The following is a 20,257-nucleotide window of genomic DNA, read 5'->3' on the forward strand; positions in this document are numbered from 1 at the left end:
TTGCAGATATGGACATCGGTAGCGAGCGGGATACGCTGAGCATTCCCAGGCAAGGCGAGAGCCCGCAGCGGAGGTTCGCTGATCACTCCACCTGTCAGGAATAGCCAGAAACGGCTCCATATTCGTATGAAGTCATGTCTTGTGGCCAAAATGCACCACAACCACCAGATCCCCATCATGAGACGGCCGGCACGAAGGGATCGCCCATCTGCCAGATCCTGCCCCCCTCTTCCCCTGAAGACACCTGCGCTTTTCGTGCGCTTTCCCGTGTCGCGCATCGCAGCCCAACTCAGCCGTTGGAAGTAGCAGGATTCCCGAAGGCACGGCACTTATCTGACCTCACCGTGACACGGTCGCGGACGGGCGTGCATACGCTGGGATTTTAGAGCTTGTTTGTTTCGCGCGGCGCTGCGTAGAGGGCATACTTCTGCGGCTGCACATGCATCGATCCGGAGTAAGACAGCGGACACGCTTTATCACAAGTGTCAAGCTACAGGAGTCATCCATGCATGCAGAGAGTGCAGTGCCCGTCGCCATGCTGCTGCCACAATCAGATAAACTCCCGTGTGCATGCAGCAGGAAATACCCGTTCGCGCACACAGACCGGCAACCAGTCTGACCACTCGTTCTACCAATCTTCCACGCGACGACATCTCAAACAACCCAGATTAATGACTTCAGGCGAGGGCGCACGGCACCTCGAAACAAGCAGATTCCCTCGTGCGATCCCTGCATGACCGGAGTACCCTGGTCGATAGCTCAGCATAGCCTCACGCCAACATGCACACCTTCTAGTCGCGGGGGAAGGTCATTCGTTCCGCCCTCTTGGCTGCCAAGAGCCGGCTGCTTGGCTCTCGCAAAGCACACCCCGCTCCATCGAACAAGACCGACCTTACCGACACGCTGATGCGGGCGTGTAAGGCCCTACAGGAGCTGACATGGCCAACAAAACAAGCTCGCCAATCCTACGAGAGGCCATACCGCCATCTCGATGACCGACTTACCTACACGGTACGCGCGCAGACTCGTCCTGTGTAACTTTCCCAAGGCCTCTTTGTAATCCCGAAACTGCGGTTCCGACACCACCAAGTGTTCCCGAGGTCAGCTTTTGATCCGTCCCAAGACACCGCTGCAGTGGAGCCAGCGCAGCTTGCTTTTCCAAGCTACGCGGATAACGCTCTCGGCAGGTTAGTTTGCTTCTATCGCAACGGTGAGCGTTGTGTGTTGATCGCGACGATCTTCTCGATGAACCGTTGGTATGCACTCGGTGCGGTATTTCTTTCATGGTAGGCAGTGCATCTCTTGGCATGATGTAGTACGCTAGATGTGTAGGTCGGACTACTCCACCTACCTACAGTAAGTCTACGGTGTGCGAAAAATGTCTCAGCCAAGTCTGGTCGATGACATGTCTGTTGCGTGGAGAGTCGCGTGATTGCTTGTCGCTTTCGAATGGCTTGGGGCGCCGCAAACAGGCAAGCAGCACTCTAGGCTTTTCAACAAGGAACGGTCCGAAGAGACAAGACACGCATGCGGAAGCCCCTCCCACTGTCAAAGACATCTACCCACCAAGCTGGAGAAGAGGGGTTCAACAAGTCCAAGTCCACGTCTCCATTATTTCTCCTCTCCAGTTTTCACACTTCCTTTCAGACGAGCTGCATGATTGCCGTCTTCCCATCCAAACTTTCGTCAAGCAAATGCTGTCTTCGACCGCAACGCCGCACACATCTTGGACCCAACCTTGGCAAATTTGACGACCAACACAACTTTCCAAGGCGGCACCCGCGGTCTTGGTATGCGTGCCGAAATCCTTCGAACCGCAGCACTGGCGCTTGGGCAATCTACATGCTCTTGTGCGACCTGCGGAGTTTCCGGGTCGGCGGATTGAATCCTCCGCAGGTTTGGGCGCGAATGGAAGTGTCTTGGTGTGAGATTTGAAATGGATGTGATGGGTGGTTGGGATTTGTGGATTTCTCCGACTCGGAGGGATTGAGTACATGCAGCTGCATACTTTCTCGTCTTTTTTTACGCGGGTATATCGGAACTGTGCGACTCTTAGTATCCGCGGAGTGATTCCTGCTGCTGCTGCTGCTGCTGCTGCTGCTGCTCCACTAACCCACCATACTATGCAGGCACGTAAAATCTCCGTCGCGCGTGGAAACTCCACCACACGCTACGGCTCCAGAAGTGTTGCACAACACTCGCATGGCTTCTATCTTTGTCTCGTCGCACAAATGCCATGTTTTGAACAGCCATGGCGCGAGTGTGGTGCTCGGCTGGCGTGAGATGGCATGTAGTGAAACATGTCCAGATACTCACGTCACTTCACCCGATAACACTGCGATTCTCGAAACTTTAGCTGAACGAGAAAGGTACGCGGTAATTCGGTCCTACCGTTTGAAACGTGAGGTGGCCGTGTCGTGGCTCTATTGTGTAGCATTGCTAGAGCTACGCACCTGCACACAAATATCTGCAATCAACGTTTGGTCGGACTTACCTAATGAGGGTTATACCAAGTCTCCCAGTAACACCTCTCCCTTGTCTCTCAGATAAAATGATATCCTAAAACCTCTCCTCGACTGTACATTCACTAGAAATTTTGCAGTCGTCGACACTCATGTTGACTTGCCTGATTGGGCAGGTACCAACTCTCTCTGAGCGATGATGGTGATTTTGAAGATGTGTTTACTTTGCTTAGCCCGTTCGAGCAATGGTGTTGGCTTGCTTTTATATCATACTGTCTGTTTATATCAGCATCTGTGAGGATAGAGGTAGAGGGCATCAGTGTATCCTTGGTACGGGATGTACGGGGTTTTCAGAGGATGAACAGCTCAACACGAGTACAGGTACAGTCAAAGGGGGAAGTGAGCAATTGCAATTGGGTAGAAGGTAAAGATTACATGCTCAGTCAAACACACTGCACCCAGTCTCGATTGCCGCACTTTTAGTCTTACAATTCCAACCGTGATTGCCATAACTTTTGTACATCAGTTTAACAACCGCAACACCTTGACCAAGTCCGCCGTAACGCCCATGGCAGTAACATCTCCACCTGCTCCCGCGCCCTGGATGATCAGCGGATTGTCGCCATACCGCTTCGTGTAGAAAGCAATAATGTTATCGCTGCCCTTGAGCGCCGCAATGGGGTGACTCTTGTCGAACTTCTCCAACCCCACCTTGACCTTATTGTTCGGTACATCCACGCTTCCAACAAAGCGAATGACCTTGCCCTCCTTCTCCGCCTCCGACTTGAGCTCGTCCATCTGGCCGTCGAACTCGGGGAGTCGCTGGAGAAACTCGTCGCCGGACGAGCACGACTCGAGCTCCTTGGGGATGAGCGATTGGACGGGGAAGGACGTTGGCGACTCGACCTTCAGGCCAGCGAGACGCGCGAGGATGGTGAGTTTGCGCGCGACGTCGAGGCCGTTGAGGTCGTCGCGGGCGTCTGGTTCCGTGTAGCCCTTGTCCTTTGCATTCGTGACTTCAGCGGAGAATTTGCCGCCGCCGCCGGATGTGGGCTGGAAGGAGTTGAAGAGGAAGCTCATGGTGCCGCTGAAGACGCCCTCGATCTTTTGGACTTGGTCGCCCGTCTCGACGAGGTCTTTGAGGGTGGAGATGACGGGCAGGCCGGCGCCCACGGAGGATTCGTGGAAGATGTAGCCGCCGTTACCGGTGCCGTTGGAGGCGGCGCTGAAGATGTCGGTCCAGAGGGTGTAGTCGCCTGAGAATGCTTTCTTGTTTGGTGTGACGACGCTGATGCCCTTCTTGAGGAAGGCGGGATAGCTGTTTGCTACGTCCTGGTTGCTTGTGTTGTCCACCAAGACGACCTTTCCTGGTGCCTTGACGAGGTATTCGGCGAGCTCTGGGAGTGGCAGTGTGGGCTTGGTAGAGTTCTGGAGCTCAGACTCCCAGTTGTTGAGGGGCTTGTAGTCGGCGTTGTAGATGGCTTTCTTGGAGGTGCTCAGCCAGACGAGGGAGAGGTAGTATGGCGCTCCCGGTGATTGAGAGAGCTTGGATGCGAGGCCTGAGAGCTGAGAGAGAAAGCATTTGCCAACACCACCGGCACCTGCACGTGTTAGTCGCGTACTGGGCCATAGTCGAAGCTTTGCAACTCACCAATAACAGCAATGCAGACTTGACGAGGGAGAGGCATGGCGACTATTTTTGGAGTCAATTGACTTGAATGAATGAGTACGAAGCAGTACACAAGCTCACGAGAAGGCTCAACAGTCAACAGAGAAAAGAAGTTATTTGCGGAGCCGCTTTCGCCGATTCACAGCTGCAACGTGGGGTTCCGCGATGCAATTGGCGGGGCAGCAGAGTGACGCAACAAGCTCAGAGCCTCGGCCGCCGACATCGCCAACGCGAAACTATCGCGACATTTACTCTGCCATCCATCACGCCATGTCGTCCAAAGACGCCCACCTGTACGGCGCAAAACCAAAGAACCGCTCCAAGGCAAAGGACATATCCAGCTCGAGCTCCCTCGCCTTCTCGTCGACACTATCTAATCTCATCAAATTATCCGCCACAGACACCAACAAGACGACTGCTGGCCGCGCACGACCGCAGAAGGAAGACATCTTCAAAACACACAACAAAAATGTCAAGAAGCGCGCGCTGAAAGATCTCGAAGATTCAGACTTCACGCAGAAGCACCGGACCCGCACAGCAGACGAGAAGGGCGAAGATGAGGCAGCCTGGAAGCGCACCAAGCGGCGCATGGAAGAAAAGGCACGTCTATACGATGCGCTAAAGCGAGGCGACGTCGAAGACCGCGACGACAAATACGGCGTAGACTTCGATCGCAAATGGGCCGAGAAGCAGGAGAAAGGCGAGCCCGACGCAGCATCTTCGTCCGAATCAGAAGCCTCGGAAGAAGAAGAACAGGTCGAATACGTCGACGAGTTCGGCCGCACGCGCAAAGGCACCCGCGCAGAAGCTGCCCGCGAGGAGCGCCGGAAACGAAACCTCGCAGCCGACGAGCCCGATCGCTTCACGGCGCGCCCGTCGATGCCGGATAATATTATATACGGCGATGCGGTGCAGTCGAATGCCTTCAACCCCGATGAAACCATTTCGCAGGCTATGGCGGATCTTGCTGCGAAGCGCGACAAGGAGCTGACGCCACCACCGGAACTACATTTCGATGGAAGGGCAGAGGCACGGCAGCGCGGTACCGGGTTCATGTACTTCTCCAAAGATGAGGAGGAGCGGCAGGAGCAGATTAGGAATTTGGAGAAAGAGAGGCAGGAGACGGATCGGGTTAGGAAGGAGCGCAAAGAGCAGATTGAGAAGAGGAAGGAGATGATTCGGGAGAAGAAGAGGGCGATACAAGAGAAGCGGAGTAAAGGGCAGGCGGAGAAGTTCTTGGACGATCTTGGAGCGGAGCTGTTGAAAGACGGTGATGAGGCTGAAGGCTCCAAGGCTGGCGAGGTAGGTGTTGAAGAGTCGAAAGGTGAGGCGTAAGGGATTTTTGTTGTGTTTGTATACATGCTGCATATGATACCCAAATTGTTATTCGGCAAAGTTCTCGTCTCCGTTTCTCCTCGACTCATCTCGAGCTCAGGCTCTTTAACACCGTCAACAGCCATCGATACCACACGTTAGATATTTAAAGCGCCGACGGCAAGTATAAATTCTCCCTCACTTGACCCTCTCCATGTGTCCATAAACACACTTCTTTTTTTCATCACGGCGAAAAAGATTTCTAGTCTGTTTTAATGTCTGCGCCCTCTGTTCTCCGTGTCCAAAAACATCCTACGTACAGAACCATGTTTTCTGCTTTCCAGAAAGATTCCAAAAATTCGAGATGACTTGCGCATGTTCCAGTTCCTTCTTTTCTCAACGAGGGCGCATTCTGTAGCAACATGTTATCGAAAACACACTGTGGACTGGACCATGCAGCAGACGTGCCGACAAGAAGCCTACGTTCGTGCGATGGGCATTTCTCTTGCCAAAAACAGTCTGGTACTCTGCGTATGTTTGTGGCTCCGGGAAGATTTTGGCCGGTGTATAAACGATCGACTTTCTTCTCCTTCCCAAATTATTGTGAGAAATCCTCTTCTCGAAACTTGGCCTCACTGCATACATGTCCGTGGCTATGCTTCTTCTCAAAAAAGAAAACAAGAAGCAGCCATGAGTTCTGGAGCTCGTGACTACGAAACATATAAACGCATGAGATGTTGTTTATCAAAATCAACAGCAAAGGGACGTATGTCGGAACTGCTTCTTGTCGGAAGAGAATGAGAAACGCTTCGTGTGCCTCGAAATCGGTGGTTGGGAAAGACTGTGCTGGCCCAGAAATACCGTACAACTTTACGCATGAGCCCGACTCTAAATCAATCACGCTGGTGCACCGAAAACCGACTTTTCGATATCTATAAGGGCATACTGGCTACTAATAGTACCCTTGGATCAGGTTCTGCAACAGAAATTCCAGACTTTGCGGTCAACGCGGCGTTTGTGCCGCTTTTTGAATATGAAGCCTCACCACATCCTGCTCAGTCTTCCTCCCTTACTACACTATCTCTCTACAGATCGATAAGCAAAAAGTAAAATAAAATGGAGTATATGACTGCTCCACAAAGTCTGAAGGATCAAGACATATAATGTTGATCCTAGTGTCTTCTCTAGAAAGCTAGAGAGACCATGGCCATGTTTACCCTACGCCAGGATCCAAACTTCATCGCCTCATCGAGCTCCACTTCTTCAACAAATATGCAACTATCTGCCGAAGCGTTCTAAATAATGAGTGTGGATGAAGTATGTCTTTCCGTCGTGTCAAAGACTTGCAACGAGTGTGGGCATGTCCTCTCCTGGCTCTCAAGTCCAGTCGACCATATTTATGGACCAGCTGAATCGTGAGTATAGCCGAGATTTGCAACTTCCAGCAACACGAATCTAAAGAATTTTATCTGAAACGGCTCGAACCCTGCGTATATAAGCCCTGCCTTCGTCTTTCTCTCCTCTACACAACGAAAGCCAGAAGTGCTTCAAAACTAAAAGAACCAAGATGGACAACCTACGAATGGTGCTCCAGAAAGCTATAGAACACTAGGGAATGTTCTGTGCTGTTGTGCGAAAAGCCACACTTGGTGCTGTGCATGGAAAAGTGTGTTGCACTTGTGGGAATATCAATGCCTCTTGCATTCGACACGCTTGATACTAGCAGAGACCGAGCAAAAAACATACATGTTTAATAGTGCCTGAGCAAAAGAGTTAATGCGTTGCGCATCTTAAAAATTCTTCGCGCCGGAGCCCTTTCAGCGGCGCATGTCCGTTTGTCTGTTGCCCAGTCGACCTCCAATCCCGCAGCGCGCCCTCACCCGCCTTCACCTTGTGCCCCGCCTTTCCCCATTCACCTTTTCCTTCCTGTATATATACCACCTAAATTGCAGCTCTTTCAACAAATCCAGTACACCTTAAATACGTGCTGGCGGCAACCCCAGTCTAAACCACTTAGCGCAGGAGTCGTGATAACCAAAATGGGTTCAACTCACATGACAAACTGTGTAAGGTTTGTGAGTATCCTTTTTGCTCCTGCGTTCGAACAGGCGATGGGTCTGAAGGTTCGTTTCACCTTTTTTGGCTTCTGGTGTGTGCAGTTTGGTGTTGAAGAAAGAGTGACGTAGCTACACGTAACAATAAGGTACGCGAGCAACAAGAGGAGAATGAGATTGGAGGAATCGAGAAATGAGAAATGACAAAGAGAGCACGAGATTAGACGGGAGAACATGAGCAATATGCGACAAAGGATGAGAGAATTTGAGTAATAGGAAAGCAGACATGCCACCCGAGCTGATGTGCAAAATAAGGAGCGTCAAGCCCGCCCTTGACATTATATTACTGTTGCGCCCATACTTCTTATAATTTGATATCGAAACTTGTTCCGCATCCACAACTGCTCGTTGCGCCGGGAATGCCTGTGATCTTGAACTGACTCCCAATCAACTCCATTGTGTAGTCCACCGTACTGCCATTCAGCAGCTCTAAACTCGACTCGTCGACTACTATCTTCTCTCCCTTTTCTCCTTCAAACACCGTATCTTCTTCCGATGCGGGCTCTTTTCCGAGATCCGTTAGGTCCATTAAATATTGAAAGCCATGGCACCCGCCACTTTCGATGCTGACTCTGAGCGCGAGGTTCGGATTCTTGTCGCCGGACGATATTGCGTATAAACGATTCGAGGCTCGTGGAGAAATGGCTATTTGCATAGGCTTCCCTGAGTCATCGGTGCGCGGGTTCTGCACTGCCTGTGCTGGTCGTGCGGTGGATGGGTCTGAGCTTGTGGCGAAGGTTCTTCGGATAGCTCGCTGTGTGGAGAGTTGCGAGATAGACGCTCTATAGAAAGACAAGAGACTCAGCTCTTGCTTGGAGGCGTTGGGCGCAAGGAAGTTGAGATACAGTGGGCGCAAGGTGGCGGTTGCGGTGATTCTACTAAATGCTCTTGATGCTTGTTGCAAAGTACGGAGAGATCTTGCGGTGCCCATTGATGATGATCTCCTGGCTAATCGCAGACACGAAGCGCATATATTCGACGTGGACGCCATGATGTGATGTTGTGAACTTGAAGGTTGGCGGTGTAGTAATCACGAGTGTGAGGTCATGGCCGAAAGCTCCGACATGTCAGAACGCGACAGCCTCGTGTTCTAGACCCACCACGAGCCGCTTAGTCAGCCAATGACCCCGCGTCCGGACGAACCGCCCCACTTGATTTTGCCTGAGGCAACCATCCGACGCGTCTCCGAGAAGACCGAAATCCGAAAGTCTAAACGCGATTTTAACTATTACTTGGACACATCCGTGCGCCACATCCGGTGATCTAATTCTTACTATCTTTCTCTCATCTTCGTTAGCATGTCACAAACTACGAATTCATACGATAGCTTCCAGGATGCGGATCTGTGCTCAGCCGCGTTCGCGGAGAAGCAAGATGAAAAAGATAAGCTCACCAAATTGAGAGAAGACTTCTACATTCCTACGAAAGGCGACCTGATAAACAAGAAATATGGCTTCCAGAAGTCTGGGAATAATGCCAAAGGACATGAAAATGGGAAGTGCATATACTTCTGCGGTAATTCACTGGGTCTGCAGCCCACACGAACGAAGGAATATATCAACCGATACTTAGACACTTGGGCATCCAAAGGCGTGTTTGGGCACTTCACGGACTATGAGGGAGGTCTGCCACCATGGCTACACATCGACGATGCCGTCAAGGAGCAGACATCCAAGATAGTCGGAGCATTACCCAGTGAAGTGGTGATCATGGAGACGCTGACTGCAAACTTACATTTGCTAATGTCGAGCTTCTACCGACCGACCAAGGACAGGTGGAAGATCATTATTGAGGGCAAGGCGTTTCCCAGTGACCATGTAAGTCATACCTGAGCGTCGTCAGATCCGCGTCTGACCCAAGTCATAGTATGCCGCTCTCTCTCAAATCGCACACCACGACCTTGACCCTTCAGCACTCATCACCATCGAACCTCCCTCGTCTTCCGCACCATACTTGTCAAACGAGCACATACTCTCTGTGATATCGAAGCACGCCGCCACCACTGCACTAGTCTTGCTTCCTGGCATACAATTCTACTCGGGCCAATTTTTCGACATCGAGTTGATAACACGGCACTGTCGCGCACTGGGCATCACTGTTGGTTGGGATCTTGCACACGCGGTAGGAAACGTACCACTCAAGCTTCATGACTGGAACGTCGACTTCGCAGCATGGTGCAACTACAAATACATGAGCGGCGGTCCAGGTGTCATTGGTGGCGCATTCGTGCACGAACGGCATGGCACAGTCGGAGAAACAGCACCCACAACTACACCGGACGGTACGAACGGCAACCCAAAGACCATCTCTGATGAATCTCTTACCTACCGTCCCCGTCTCAGTGGCTGGTGGGGTAACGACAAATCCAGCCGCTTCACAATGGACAACAAATTCGTCCCAATCCCTGGCGCCAGCGGTTATCAACTCAGCAACCCCAGCGCCCTCGACATGACATCGGTAATGGCTAGTCTCGACGTCTTCGCCCTGACCACCATGGACGCACTACGAGAACGCAGTATTCGACTGACGGGATATCTCGAAGCGCGACTCCTGCGGTATCCTGGCGGAGAGCCACCGTATACCATCATCACGCCGACGAATCCGGCCGAGCGCGGCGCGCAGCTGAGTGTGATGCTGAGGCCTGGGATGTTGGATAGCGTGCTGCATCATCTGGAGAAAGAAGGCGTTGTCGTGGATGAGCGGAAGCCGGATGTGCTTCGGATTGCGCCGGCGCCGCTGTACAATACGTTCCGCGATGTTCATGACTTCATTGGAATATTCCATGAGGCGTGTCGGAAGGCTCTTGTTAAGCCTGCTGAAGCGCCGAAACATAGCGAGGGCGTTCCTAAGGCGATTCAGACTACGTAGGTCGCGTGGTAGAGGTTGCATACGGCCATTTCTTTTTGGCATTGAAGCAACAAATATACCCAAGACGACGTGAAGGAGGTGGAGGTAATCGTAATGAAAGTTCCATTCGACAAAACGTGCATTATATATCCAAGACCATGATCGCCCATGCATAAACTCCGCGTAACCAACAGCGCAATCGCTATTGCCCATGAACGCCTCGTACACCATGTTCGTAGCACAACCCTACGCCTTCAATGCAAAACTAAACAGACTATCCATCTGTACCCACTGCCTTCCATTCCTCTCTAGCCATTTGTCCACTACGCCCTTGAGGGTACCGAAGCGCTCTCGGTTGACTTCTGCCAGCACCTTGATCTTCTCCCTACCCTCACCCTCAGCCTTGATAACATCTTCCTTCGCTACACGATCGACATCGAACAAGGACTGGTAGTAGAGTAGCTGATTCCAGACGTCCCTCTCCTTGAGTTCATAGTGCATCTTGCCCAGACAATCCTTTGCCAATCCTTTAGGACCCAGGCATCTTGAGCCATACACACTCATCTGGCGCGTTCGGTTCCCGCATTGTGGGTCGTCGCACACAAGGTAGCCAGCATAATAGGAAGCGAGGTACTGTCGAATCGAAGACTCGAGCTGAGCTACTATGCTGATATTGGGTAGGATGTTTCCGCAATTTGTATTTGGACATTGAACGCCGTTGTGGCTGACTGTCTGCAACTTGGCCAACGAAGCAGACGGCGCGGTAGCAGAGAGGCCTTGGAAGGGGAAAGTGGTCGTGCAGCCACGGCAGCGTAGCCAGAGCAGCGCACAGGCCTGGAAGCGCACCGAGTCGGGGATCTGAGACTCAAGAGGATGTACTTCAGTTTCTTCTTGTGTGGCGCCGGAGGTGGTGTTGACGCGGTATTTAGATGTATCGAGGCCGAGACATGCTGCCAGAAGAGTGATATTTGTGCCAGTGATAGGAGCACAGAGACGTTCTACTGGTGGGAGGATCTGCTTGTGGAGGTAGTAGTCGATGTCGGGCTTCAGCTCACTTCCTGGCTTGAGGACTTCGTCGACTGGGTATGCGTTCTTCGCTGCATTCTCTGCAGATCCAGACGCCTCGCCTGTGATGATGAAAGACATCACATCTTTGGCCTTGACGTGCTTGCCCTTCGCTTGCAGCTTGAGAGCTACTTGTACGGAGGGCATCGAATTGCCGTTGGGGTATTCCTTTGGGTTCTTTCCAAGCTGCGTGTAGATGGTATATTTGCGGGTTGGGACGGCGTATTCTCTCATCTGCTTCGACAGCTCGCGCAGATGGTTGTGGATCTTTTCGACAACAACTTCTGGATCCTCGCCACTTAGGAGGAAGTTCAGGAGCTCACTGAATTAATTAGCAATGCCTCTAGGTAGACTTCAACACAACTTACGTGGATGTGTCTTTGGAAAGAGCGCAGTACTCTCTGCGCCTCATATCTAGACCCTTGACCTCTAGCTTCTCAATGTACTTGCCATCAACAGGGACCATGTTGATTGCAGCATATTTCTTCTTCGCATGCAGTAGAATGCGACGGAAAACGTTGTCGATATCAATCTCAAGAAGCCTGTAGCTATCATTGACAATCTTCTTGAACTCGTTACCGAGCTTCAAGGCATCTTGAATGTTGTCGACATTTGTGTTGATCATGACGGAGTCAGTATCACCATAGATGACGCGCAACATCTTCTCCTCAGCCATGTCCTTCGTTCGTCGAAGAATCTCTCGGCCCTTGTAGGTTGTGAGCATGGCGAGTGGTCGGGCGTAGAAGCGCGACTTGGTGTAACCAAGACATCCGTACATAGAGTTGGCAGTAAGCTTGAGAGCCAACTGCTTGATATCCCAGGTGGCCAATTGATCCGTTGTGGCATCCTTGGCCTTCATGAGCTTCTTCACTTCGCGTCGACGAGAAACGAGAGTGGCAATAAGTCGTGGTAAAATGCCTTGTTCCTGGTTGTCGGGAACTTCAGGCACTTTGTCGTCGTCCTCGGAAAGATCTGATCGCTCGACAGTTGTAAAGCAGATGTTGAACTCTTGGATGATGCTGGGGTAGAGAGAGTTGAAGTCCATGACCAGGATGAACTTGTCGTAGAGGCCTTTCTCGGGTTCGAAAACAAGACCACCCTTGAACTTGTCCTTCTTCTTCGCGTCTGTGCCCTCCTCTCCCTCGGCAGCCTCTTCTTCTACCTTTATCTTACTCTTTCCCCACTGCTTGTCAGGGCAAATGTACTTGTTCTTGTGGAACTCATGCAACAAAATGTACTCGTTCCGCTCAGCGCGAGTACCACTCAGCGTGCGAGCCCAAGAGTTACCGGCAAGGTTCGTCAATACCTTGGTAAGTGGGAGCATTTGTACCTTCATCGAGATGGCAGCGATGAAATATGCGTCGGCCTGGCAATGCTTGACATAGTTCAATAAGCCTTCCTTGGTAGTCGCCCAACTCTTTAGAGCAGCTTCGTTGTCGAGCTCCTCTCGGCGCTGGTTAAGGACCAGTTGGCACATCTCTTCTAGACTCCAGGATTGACACTTTGTCATCAAGGATTTTCCGAGATCGTTGGCCAAATCACAAAGTAAGCGACCAGACGCCAGTTGCTTCTCGGCGAAGAAGCTACCGCCACCTTTGCCCAGGTTCTTTGGCCAATCGCTTCTCTTCACACGTCCAATACGATGCCAACCAGGAGTCTTTTTCTCGCGAAGACGGTTCAGCAAGACACTGTAATCGACGTCATCTAAGCGATGGCCCATCAGCACATCAGGATCGTGTCGTTGAAACATTGCCATCAGTAAGCTAAGAAGTTCTTGCTCAGTCTTCACGAACTTGGTGTTTCCTTTAAGCTTGGCGGCTTCGGCCTGGAAGCCTGTCGGGAATGCAGTTCCGTTCGGTCGCATGAGCGTGAAGCTCTTGGCTTGCATCTGATCGATGGGGGTTGTGTCGCTCAATGAGAAGTTATCGTAGACCATTGCGCTTGCCATTAGGATTTCTTGCTTGTTCTCTTTGGCGTTGAACGAAGTGCGCAGAGAGAGACTCATGAGAGTCATTGGCGGAGCATCCAGGTTGTCCGAGTTGCTCAGTACTGTGATGCTGTTGGGCTTGCTGACCTGAATTTCAAGCTTACACCAGGACGCATTGTGGATAGCGCCAAAGTCTGCACCATCAATCTTGAGCCAACAAGGACCCATAATGTTCTTCCAGAGCACAAATTGCTCGAAGAGTGAGGTGTTGGTTCCGAAAACATGCGAGAATGTCTCTCCAGTCAGGTCAGAGGAGAGTGGCATCTTGTCGTAGCCGTAGAGCAACTTCATGTAGTCCGCTTCTTTAGGAATGTCGGCCAATTCGAAAGCGTACTTTCTTGTGCATGGCTTGATCTTGTGGAGATTGACACGATGCTTGCTCATGATGTTGTCCAGCTCATCCGAAACATCGCTGAGGCCAATTTCCTCGTCGGTAGCCACCCCTCTGACGTGGCGGTGTTCTCGGGGGAGGAAGTACAGCTTGCGCATAATGTTGTCTATTTTAACAAAGCAACTGGCGTAGGAACCAGTTGTTCGATCTTTGACCTTGCCGAAGAGGCATAGACTGCCGTTGATTTCGGTGTAATCAATCCAGAACATGCGGACGCTGCCGTCTTCCTCTAGAACGTCTTCGGACCTCATCTTTCCGACGCCAGTAGTTTGTGGGGCTGGACTGCTCATAACGTTGAGCTTGTCTGTCACGTCATTCCATGAGGAAGCATTTATTGAAGCTGTTGAAGGTCCTACTGGCGAAGAGCTCGCTGGTGTCGGGTAGTCTGCCTTCCTGAGTTTGGAAATTGGTCGTTTGCCAGCCATGTTCACGCTCGCAGCGGGTACTCCGAGATGTCTTGTGGGCTGTGCGACCTCCAATAGGTCATCATCCTCCTCCTCGACCTTGACGACTGGCTGTGATTTCCGCTCCACAGCCTTTGCAACGGGAGACGATTGCAGAGGCGGATCACTCATTGGCACATCATCGTCGAATGTAGGTAGACCATCGTCGTCCGCAAATGCGTTTGCTGCTGGGGGTGTGTTGGGCATGTACGAATCGGAATCGTTTGACGAACGCTTGATCACTGCAGGGCGGTTCTCGGATACAGGCGGTGACAGTACGCGTGTCTTTCGTCGTGCTTCAGTCTTGACAGCACGCATACGGGGAGCGGCGCGGGGGTTCGTGTCAATCTCGCCGAGGAGGTCGTCCATGAAGTCTACGTCGGCAGCGGTTACGGCAGGCTGTTGCTGTAAGTATCTGCGGCATCAATCCGCTTGCTTCTTCTGACATACCTTTGCCTTAGGAGCTTTTGCCGCGTTCTTCGCTCCAAAGTACTTGCTGATGCCGTTGTTGATCTTCTCCTGCTTCTCCTTGTCCTCTTCGCGCTTGCGTTTGGCTGGACGCGTCAGTATTTGTGGCCTCGGGTATGAATTGAGAACACACACCAGCTTTGCCTTTGGCGGGCCGGTCTTCCTCTTCCTCGCTGTCCGTTGCAGCATAACGGTACCGGCCCTGCCCATCGTCCCATTCTTCTCGGCCATCATCGACATAGCCCTCTCCATTATCGTCGACAATGAAGTCATCCTGGTCCAGTCTGCTACGGACAATCTTCTTGTAGCCGTCTTCGTCAACTTCATCGTACAATTGCTCTTCTTCGGCAACTTCGTATGTGGACAGGCGCGTCTTTCCAGCAGCGCGCAAAGCTCGGAGCTCTGCCAACTTTGCTGCGCGAGACATGGTGTATTATATGGTTAAAGAGGTATCAACAAGGAATCGAAGAAGAGAATGTTCCGAGAAGGTGCTAAGATACTGTCATGAGGGGAAGGTGGGCTGGAGGGACAACAGTGGGTTTGTCGTTAATGGCAGGAACGAGACGCGCTAGTGGACGCGTTTCGCGACTGCCATGCACAGGCCACCACTTTAACTTCTCGCACTAACCCAACTTGTCTGCATCCCATCTCGGGCGTCATCAATCCCTTCTTCCATAAATCAACATGGCTTCTGTGTCGAAAGCGCCTCTAGTATGGATAGACTGCGAGGTAATTACTTTCAACTGCTTAAAGGAGTGTTCTAAGGACAGCAGATGACTGGTCTCGACACGGAGAATGACACTATCATGTCCCTTGCCGCCTTTGTCACTGATGCCGACATGAATTTGCTTGACGAGTCTGGTTACGAGGCTGTGATCCATCACAGCAGAGAGCAGCTCGATCGCATGGGCGAATGGTGCACGAGTCATCATGGCGACTCGGGACTAAGTCAAGACTGTCTCGATTCTACCACTACCGCAGAGCAAGCAGCCGAGGGGTTATTGGAGTACATCAAGAAGTATGTGCCTGAACGTCGCACTGGACTTCTGGCCGGAAACTCTGTTCACGCCGATAAGTCATTCCTCGTCAAGCAGCCTTACAAGGTGGTCACGGATCATCTGCATTACCGACTTCTGGATGTCAGCAGCATCAAGGAAGCTGCGCGAAGATGGGCACCCAAGGATGTTCTGAAGAAGATTCCGAGGAAGCAGATGCTACACGAGGCTCGCGCTGACATCCTTGAAAGCATCGAGGAGGCCAGATTCTATCGAGAGACTTTCTTTTTGAAAACAGAATGAGCACCACGTTCTTGCAAGATTGGAGTCATGGTGTATGATAAGCGCTGTGCAAAAGCGCGGCTATCGAGGCTATTTCATCACACTGCCGTCCTTTATTATCGAAAAGCTACATCTCAGCAGCATGGTCGCGGAGGCGCGTGTGCAAAGAATCCTGGAAAATCAGCCCAATCACATAAGCAGCTCAATGTTGCTGCCTGGGTCACGCCATGGCGCGAACATCCGTAATTGATAGAAACTACGCAACCACCTCGGCTTATGTACTCACATTCCATCAGGCCTCCCGCAAATGAAACCCCCATAAGATTACAACCCTTCGTGCAACACCTACCCACCCCACTCCCATCTTCTACCACAACTGGTCTCATCATGTTTGATGCAGTTACCTCCAAAAATTGGCAAGGGCTATACACAGAACAATTCATAATTTTGATAGGCATAGTCGTTGCTACTGTGTCTGTGAAGCGATGGCTGGCCCGTCGTCATTTCATACGCACTCATGGCTGCAAGCCCGTGGCAAGTTCCCTGAACAAAGACCCATTTCTCGGTCTTGACGCGCTCTTCACAGGCCTTCGATATATTAGAGAGCACAAAATTCTGGAATTGACTTGCGAGTTGTTCCGTGACCATGGCAACACATGGACAGTCAAGGAGTTTCATCATAACGCCATTGTCACTATCGAATCAGAAAACATCAAGACGATTCTATCCCTCAAGTTTCAAGACTACGGCATTGCTTTTCGGCTTGCGCCTTTCCAACCACTCCTTGGTGAAGGCATCTTCGATACCGATGGCGAGCGATGGGCAAGTTCGCGAGCTCTTGTTCGTCCTAGTTTCACTCGTGAGCAGATAGCAGATTTGGCATCGCTGGAAGACCTGATTCAGGATCTCTTTGTCTTGCTACCTCGTGATGGTAGAACCGTGGTGGACCTGCAGGATGCCTTCTTCCGTTATACCTTGGACAGTGCCACCGAATTTTTGTTTGGACAGGCAGTCGGCAGTCTGAAGGGCCATTCATCCGATCAAAAGTTTGCACAGGCATTCAAATATGCCCAGGAAGCGATCATAACGCGAGGGGCCTTGGGCCCACTCAGCATGTTCTGGCGTGACCGCAAGGCCAACGAGTGCAATCGTATTTGCCGGGACTTTGCAAGACAATTCGTCGACGACGCTATCCATATGTCCCAGTCGATGAAGCAAGACGAAGCACAAAATGAACCTGGGAAGCGCAAGAGGGTTATATTCTCATATGAACTGGCATCGCGAACGAATGACCCTGAGCGAATTCTGGACGAGGTGATGAATCTTCTGGTAGCTGGACGAGACACTACCGCCAGTCTCTTGGGCAACCTCTTCTTCATGCTCGCGAAGAATCCAGCCATATGGGACAGACTAAGGTCTGAAGTGGCAGTCTTGGAAGGACGTACGCCAACTTATGAAGATCTTCACAAGTTGAAGTATGTTAAATGCTGTGTTAACGAATGTAAGAAGTATTCTCCGCTGATCAATTCCCTATTTTCCAATCATGTCAACCGCGCTGACATAACTAGCTTTGCGCCTACATCCGGTTGTACCGCGCAACAGCCGAATGGCTATCAGAGATACTGTCCTGCCACTCGGAGGTGGCCCTGATGGACTTCAACCTGTCTTCGTCCCGAAGGGAACACACGCTAGCTACAATCTTTACGCGATGCACCGTCGTAAAGATATATACGGCCCAGATGCGGACGATTTCCGTCCAGAGCGCTGGCTGGACGGCACATTGCAGCCTCGTTGGGGGTTTCTGCCGTTCAATGGCGGACCGCGCATTTGTATCGGCCAACGGTTTGCTTTGACGGAGGTTGAATACGTCCTGGTGAGGATGGTACAGGAGTTTCGAATCTTGGAAAGTCAGGATCCTGGTCCATGGGAAGAGTCTTTGGCTTTGACGTTGTGTTCGAGGAATGGCACGAAAGTGTGTCTTACTGCTGCTTGAATCATACCATAGGGGAAACTATGGGACTCCACCAGCGCGTCCACAGAACATAGGGCGATTACCAAGCCAGGTACCTTGCATCTGCTGCTCTTCAAGACAATGGAAACACCCAACTCAACAATCACGCAATCGTATCTCATGTGCAGGGAGGCAACGAACCTACCTTGCGGTACCTGCATGCACGTATTATGTAAATAGGGCGCCTGAGTGTGTAGTATAGTCGTTCAATAGTGGTCAAGTGCATCCGACTTATCTTTCAGTGGAGGCAAGTGGTCGCTCGCTCGTAATTCGGAAAAGCGGCAGTCGAAATCTCGCGTCGGCAAATCCACAGCACTACCACTCTAGGCAAGGATATTCAGGCACCGCTCCTGCCAAGTATAATGAAATGAGCTTACCTCGGTCTTGCCGCTTGTGGGCTGATGTGCGAGCATCGTAGGCTTGTTATCGCAGCAATAAGTAACAGCCACGCAGCGATTTGTTTTTACTGAAGGCCAGACAATCGACCACGTACTTCCTTTTCTGCAAGCCCGATGTTGACAACACGGCTGGCAATTACAGTAGGCTTGGCCTCTTAAGCGAAGCCACAATCACCATGAAGTTTTTATTTAGACATCGAGAAGCCTGCACAACCACGGGTGGTAAGATTCAGAAACGCTAATTTAGCCTTTTGCAAGATCCACCTGCCCTACGGGCTTCCCGAGTATTGTTGTTACCTCCCACAGCACTCGAATGTGGATGAACTCGCACAACCTTGTGAGATGCGAGAAATTTCCAAGGCTGTTTTGGTATTTCGAACCGACAGCAGTCAAAGTTTCACGAACAGATAGGAACGCTGGCATTGCCGAACCGCAGGCGTCGCAAAACCGGTGAACGTGAGGAGTATGAACCCATGCAGCTTGCTCCGAAACTCCTGCTAGATCAGCTACAAGGGGCCTGGTCGCTGCAAAGATAAAAGCTGAACATTCGACGCAAGCCACCAAGCTCTAGATCCAAATTGCTGCTAGCGTCACTTCGAGGCTCCTTCAAATTTGTGCAACCTATACCCTTCATTGGGTAATACACGATGGTTACTCAAGCGGGATGCTAGCGGTCCGAGAGTCGACAAGCTCCCCGGTACCAAGCCCTTGGACTGCCGCCGAAGGATTGTAGCGCATGACAATCTGAGAAAGCCACGGCTGAGTTTTGCGCAAAGATGTGAGCGCCTCGGAGTGGAATTTCGCTTGGGAATCCACGATGGATGCCGCGCTCCTCGGTATGATTCCTATAAGGAGCCCTCTCCGCTGTTTTGGTGTTTTGGTGTGTCAAGACTTGTCAAAAGTCTTTTCCGTCCCACGACCTTACATTCACTGTACAGACATACGCTCGCTTTACGATATACAGCTATATCCAACCACCGCCTGGCACCGTATCCATATGAGAATAGTCTCGCCGGATTAGCCAATCGAAAACCACCGGGATTCGTCCCGATTTCTTACATTACTGTCGATCACCATGACTGCACACATAGGCGGCCTGTCAACTGCCGTCGTCGCTGTCATCGCAGTGGGCGGAGTGGCCGTGCTTTTAGCTGCTATCACCATCAGTGCATGGTGTTGCGACCTTCCGGCCAAAAGACGCCGCCGTAAGGCCATCAAGAATGGAGGAAGGATAAGCCCAGACATGGACGAGGTCGACGTGGAGAAGAACGAACCAATCGTCTCAATGACCGCAGTCGACAGTCAGGTCAGACAGATTAGCAAGAGCGGTCAAGACACAGGCGCTCCTTCGCCAGTGTGCCGATGCTAACATCCCGGTCTTCCACCATCGCCTCAAATTACAATACAACCATCGCGGATTGGATCATAATCTTGAACCGATCGAGCGAGTCAGATACTTCCGCAAAGGGTGAAAGCTCTGCGCTGTGGAATCTGCTGACGCAAGCTTCGAGTCACATACTACATGCTTGCATCGACCAGAGCTGGAGCAAGACGTATGAAGCGAATAGAACAAGGTCAAGAAGGGAATCAATCGACGCGGCGATTCGATTTTGCTTGAATTGCCCTTCGATGCGCTGTCGACACAGCGCAGTGAAGTACCAGGTGTCTACATTGCAATGTGGCTAAGGTCACATGTAGAACTTCCATGGTCGAAGAAGTCGAGCTATACTGAATGGAGAGTATAAAATGGCCCGCTCAGAAGATTGGGGTGTCTGATGAAGGGCTTGTTCGGTGGACAGTGGACGTTGGGT

The 20,257-nt window shown here is 51.4% G+C and overlaps 8 protein-coding genes across 8 annotated transcripts; 4 read left to right on the plus strand and 4 right to left on the minus strand.

The window, feature by feature from the left end:
* Positions 1-2,984: 2,984 nt before the first annotated feature.
* SNOG_08379 (hypothetical protein) lies at positions 2,985-4,150 on the minus strand (the record flags this gene model as incomplete). Its single annotated transcript, XM_001798642.1, has 2 exons — positions 2,985-4,063; positions 4,114-4,150. The coding sequence occupies 2 exons, from the start codon at positions 4,148-4,150 to the stop codon at positions 2,985-2,987; spliced, it is 1,116 nt and encodes a 371-aa protein (XP_001798694.1).
* A 251-nt stretch (positions 4,151-4,401) lies between these two features.
* SNOG_08380 (hypothetical protein) lies at positions 4,402-5,466 on the plus strand (the record flags this gene model as incomplete). The annotated part of the gene is made up of 1 exon (XM_001798643.1): positions 4,402-5,466. One exon carries the CDS (start codon positions 4,402-4,404, stop codon positions 5,464-5,466), a length of 1,065 nt encoding a protein of 354 aa, XP_001798695.1.
* Positions 5,467-7,801: 2,335 nt separating this feature from the next.
* Positions 7,802-8,550, minus strand: SNOG_08381 (hypothetical protein; the record flags this gene model as incomplete). The annotated part of the gene is made up of 1 exon (XM_001798644.1): positions 7,802-8,550. The coding sequence occupies one exon, from the start codon at positions 8,548-8,550 to the stop codon at positions 7,864-7,866; it is 687 nt and encodes a 228-aa protein (XP_001798696.1). The 3' UTR covers positions 7,802-7,863.
* A 307-nt stretch (positions 8,551-8,857) lies between these two features.
* On the plus strand, positions 8,858-10,427 carry SNOG_08382 (hypothetical protein; the record flags this gene model as incomplete). The annotated part of the gene is made up of 2 exons (XM_001798645.1): positions 8,858-9,376; positions 9,426-10,427. 2 exons carry the CDS (start codon positions 8,858-8,860, stop codon positions 10,425-10,427), a joined length of 1,521 nt encoding a protein of 506 aa, XP_001798697.1.
* Positions 10,428-10,652: 225 nt separating this feature from the next.
* SNOG_08383 (hypothetical protein) lies at positions 10,653-15,187 on the minus strand (the record flags this gene model as incomplete). The annotated part of the gene is made up of 4 exons (XM_001798646.1): positions 10,653-11,793; positions 11,840-14,691; positions 14,743-14,846; positions 14,896-15,187. The coding sequence occupies 4 exons, from the start codon at positions 15,185-15,187 to the stop codon at positions 10,653-10,655; spliced, it is 4,389 nt and encodes a 1,462-aa protein (XP_001798698.1).
* A 379-nt stretch (positions 15,188-15,566) lies between these two features.
* SNOG_08385 (hypothetical protein) lies at positions 15,567-18,187 on the plus strand (the record flags this gene model as incomplete). Its single annotated transcript, XM_001798647.1, has 3 exons — positions 15,567-16,016; positions 16,566-17,533; positions 17,598-18,187. 3 exons carry the CDS (start codon positions 15,567-15,569, stop codon positions 17,599-17,601), a joined length of 1,422 nt encoding a protein of 473 aa, XP_001798699.1. The 3' UTR covers positions 17,602-18,187.
* A 67-nt stretch (positions 18,188-18,254) lies between these two features.
* SNOG_08386 (hypothetical protein) lies at positions 18,255-18,461 on the minus strand (the record flags this gene model as incomplete). Its single annotated transcript, XM_001798648.1, has 2 exons — positions 18,255-18,371; positions 18,426-18,461. The coding sequence occupies 2 exons, from the start codon at positions 18,459-18,461 to the stop codon at positions 18,255-18,257; spliced, it is 153 nt and encodes a 50-aa protein (XP_001798700.1).
* Positions 18,462-19,521: 1,060 nt separating this feature from the next.
* SNOG_08387 (hypothetical protein) lies at positions 19,522-19,815 on the plus strand (the record flags this gene model as incomplete). Its single annotated transcript, XM_001798649.1, has 1 exon — positions 19,522-19,815. The coding sequence occupies one exon, from the start codon at positions 19,522-19,524 to the stop codon at positions 19,813-19,815; it is 294 nt and encodes a 97-aa protein (XP_001798701.1).
* Between the last annotated feature and the right edge of the window lie 442 nt (positions 19,816-20,257).

The sequence above is a fragment of the Parastagonospora nodorum genome, assembly GCF_000146915.1.
Source record: "Parastagonospora nodorum SN15 chromosome Unknown scaffold_12, whole genome shotgun sequence".
NCBI lineage: Eukaryota > Fungi > Ascomycota > Dothideomycetes > Pleosporales > Phaeosphaeriaceae > Parastagonospora > Parastagonospora nodorum.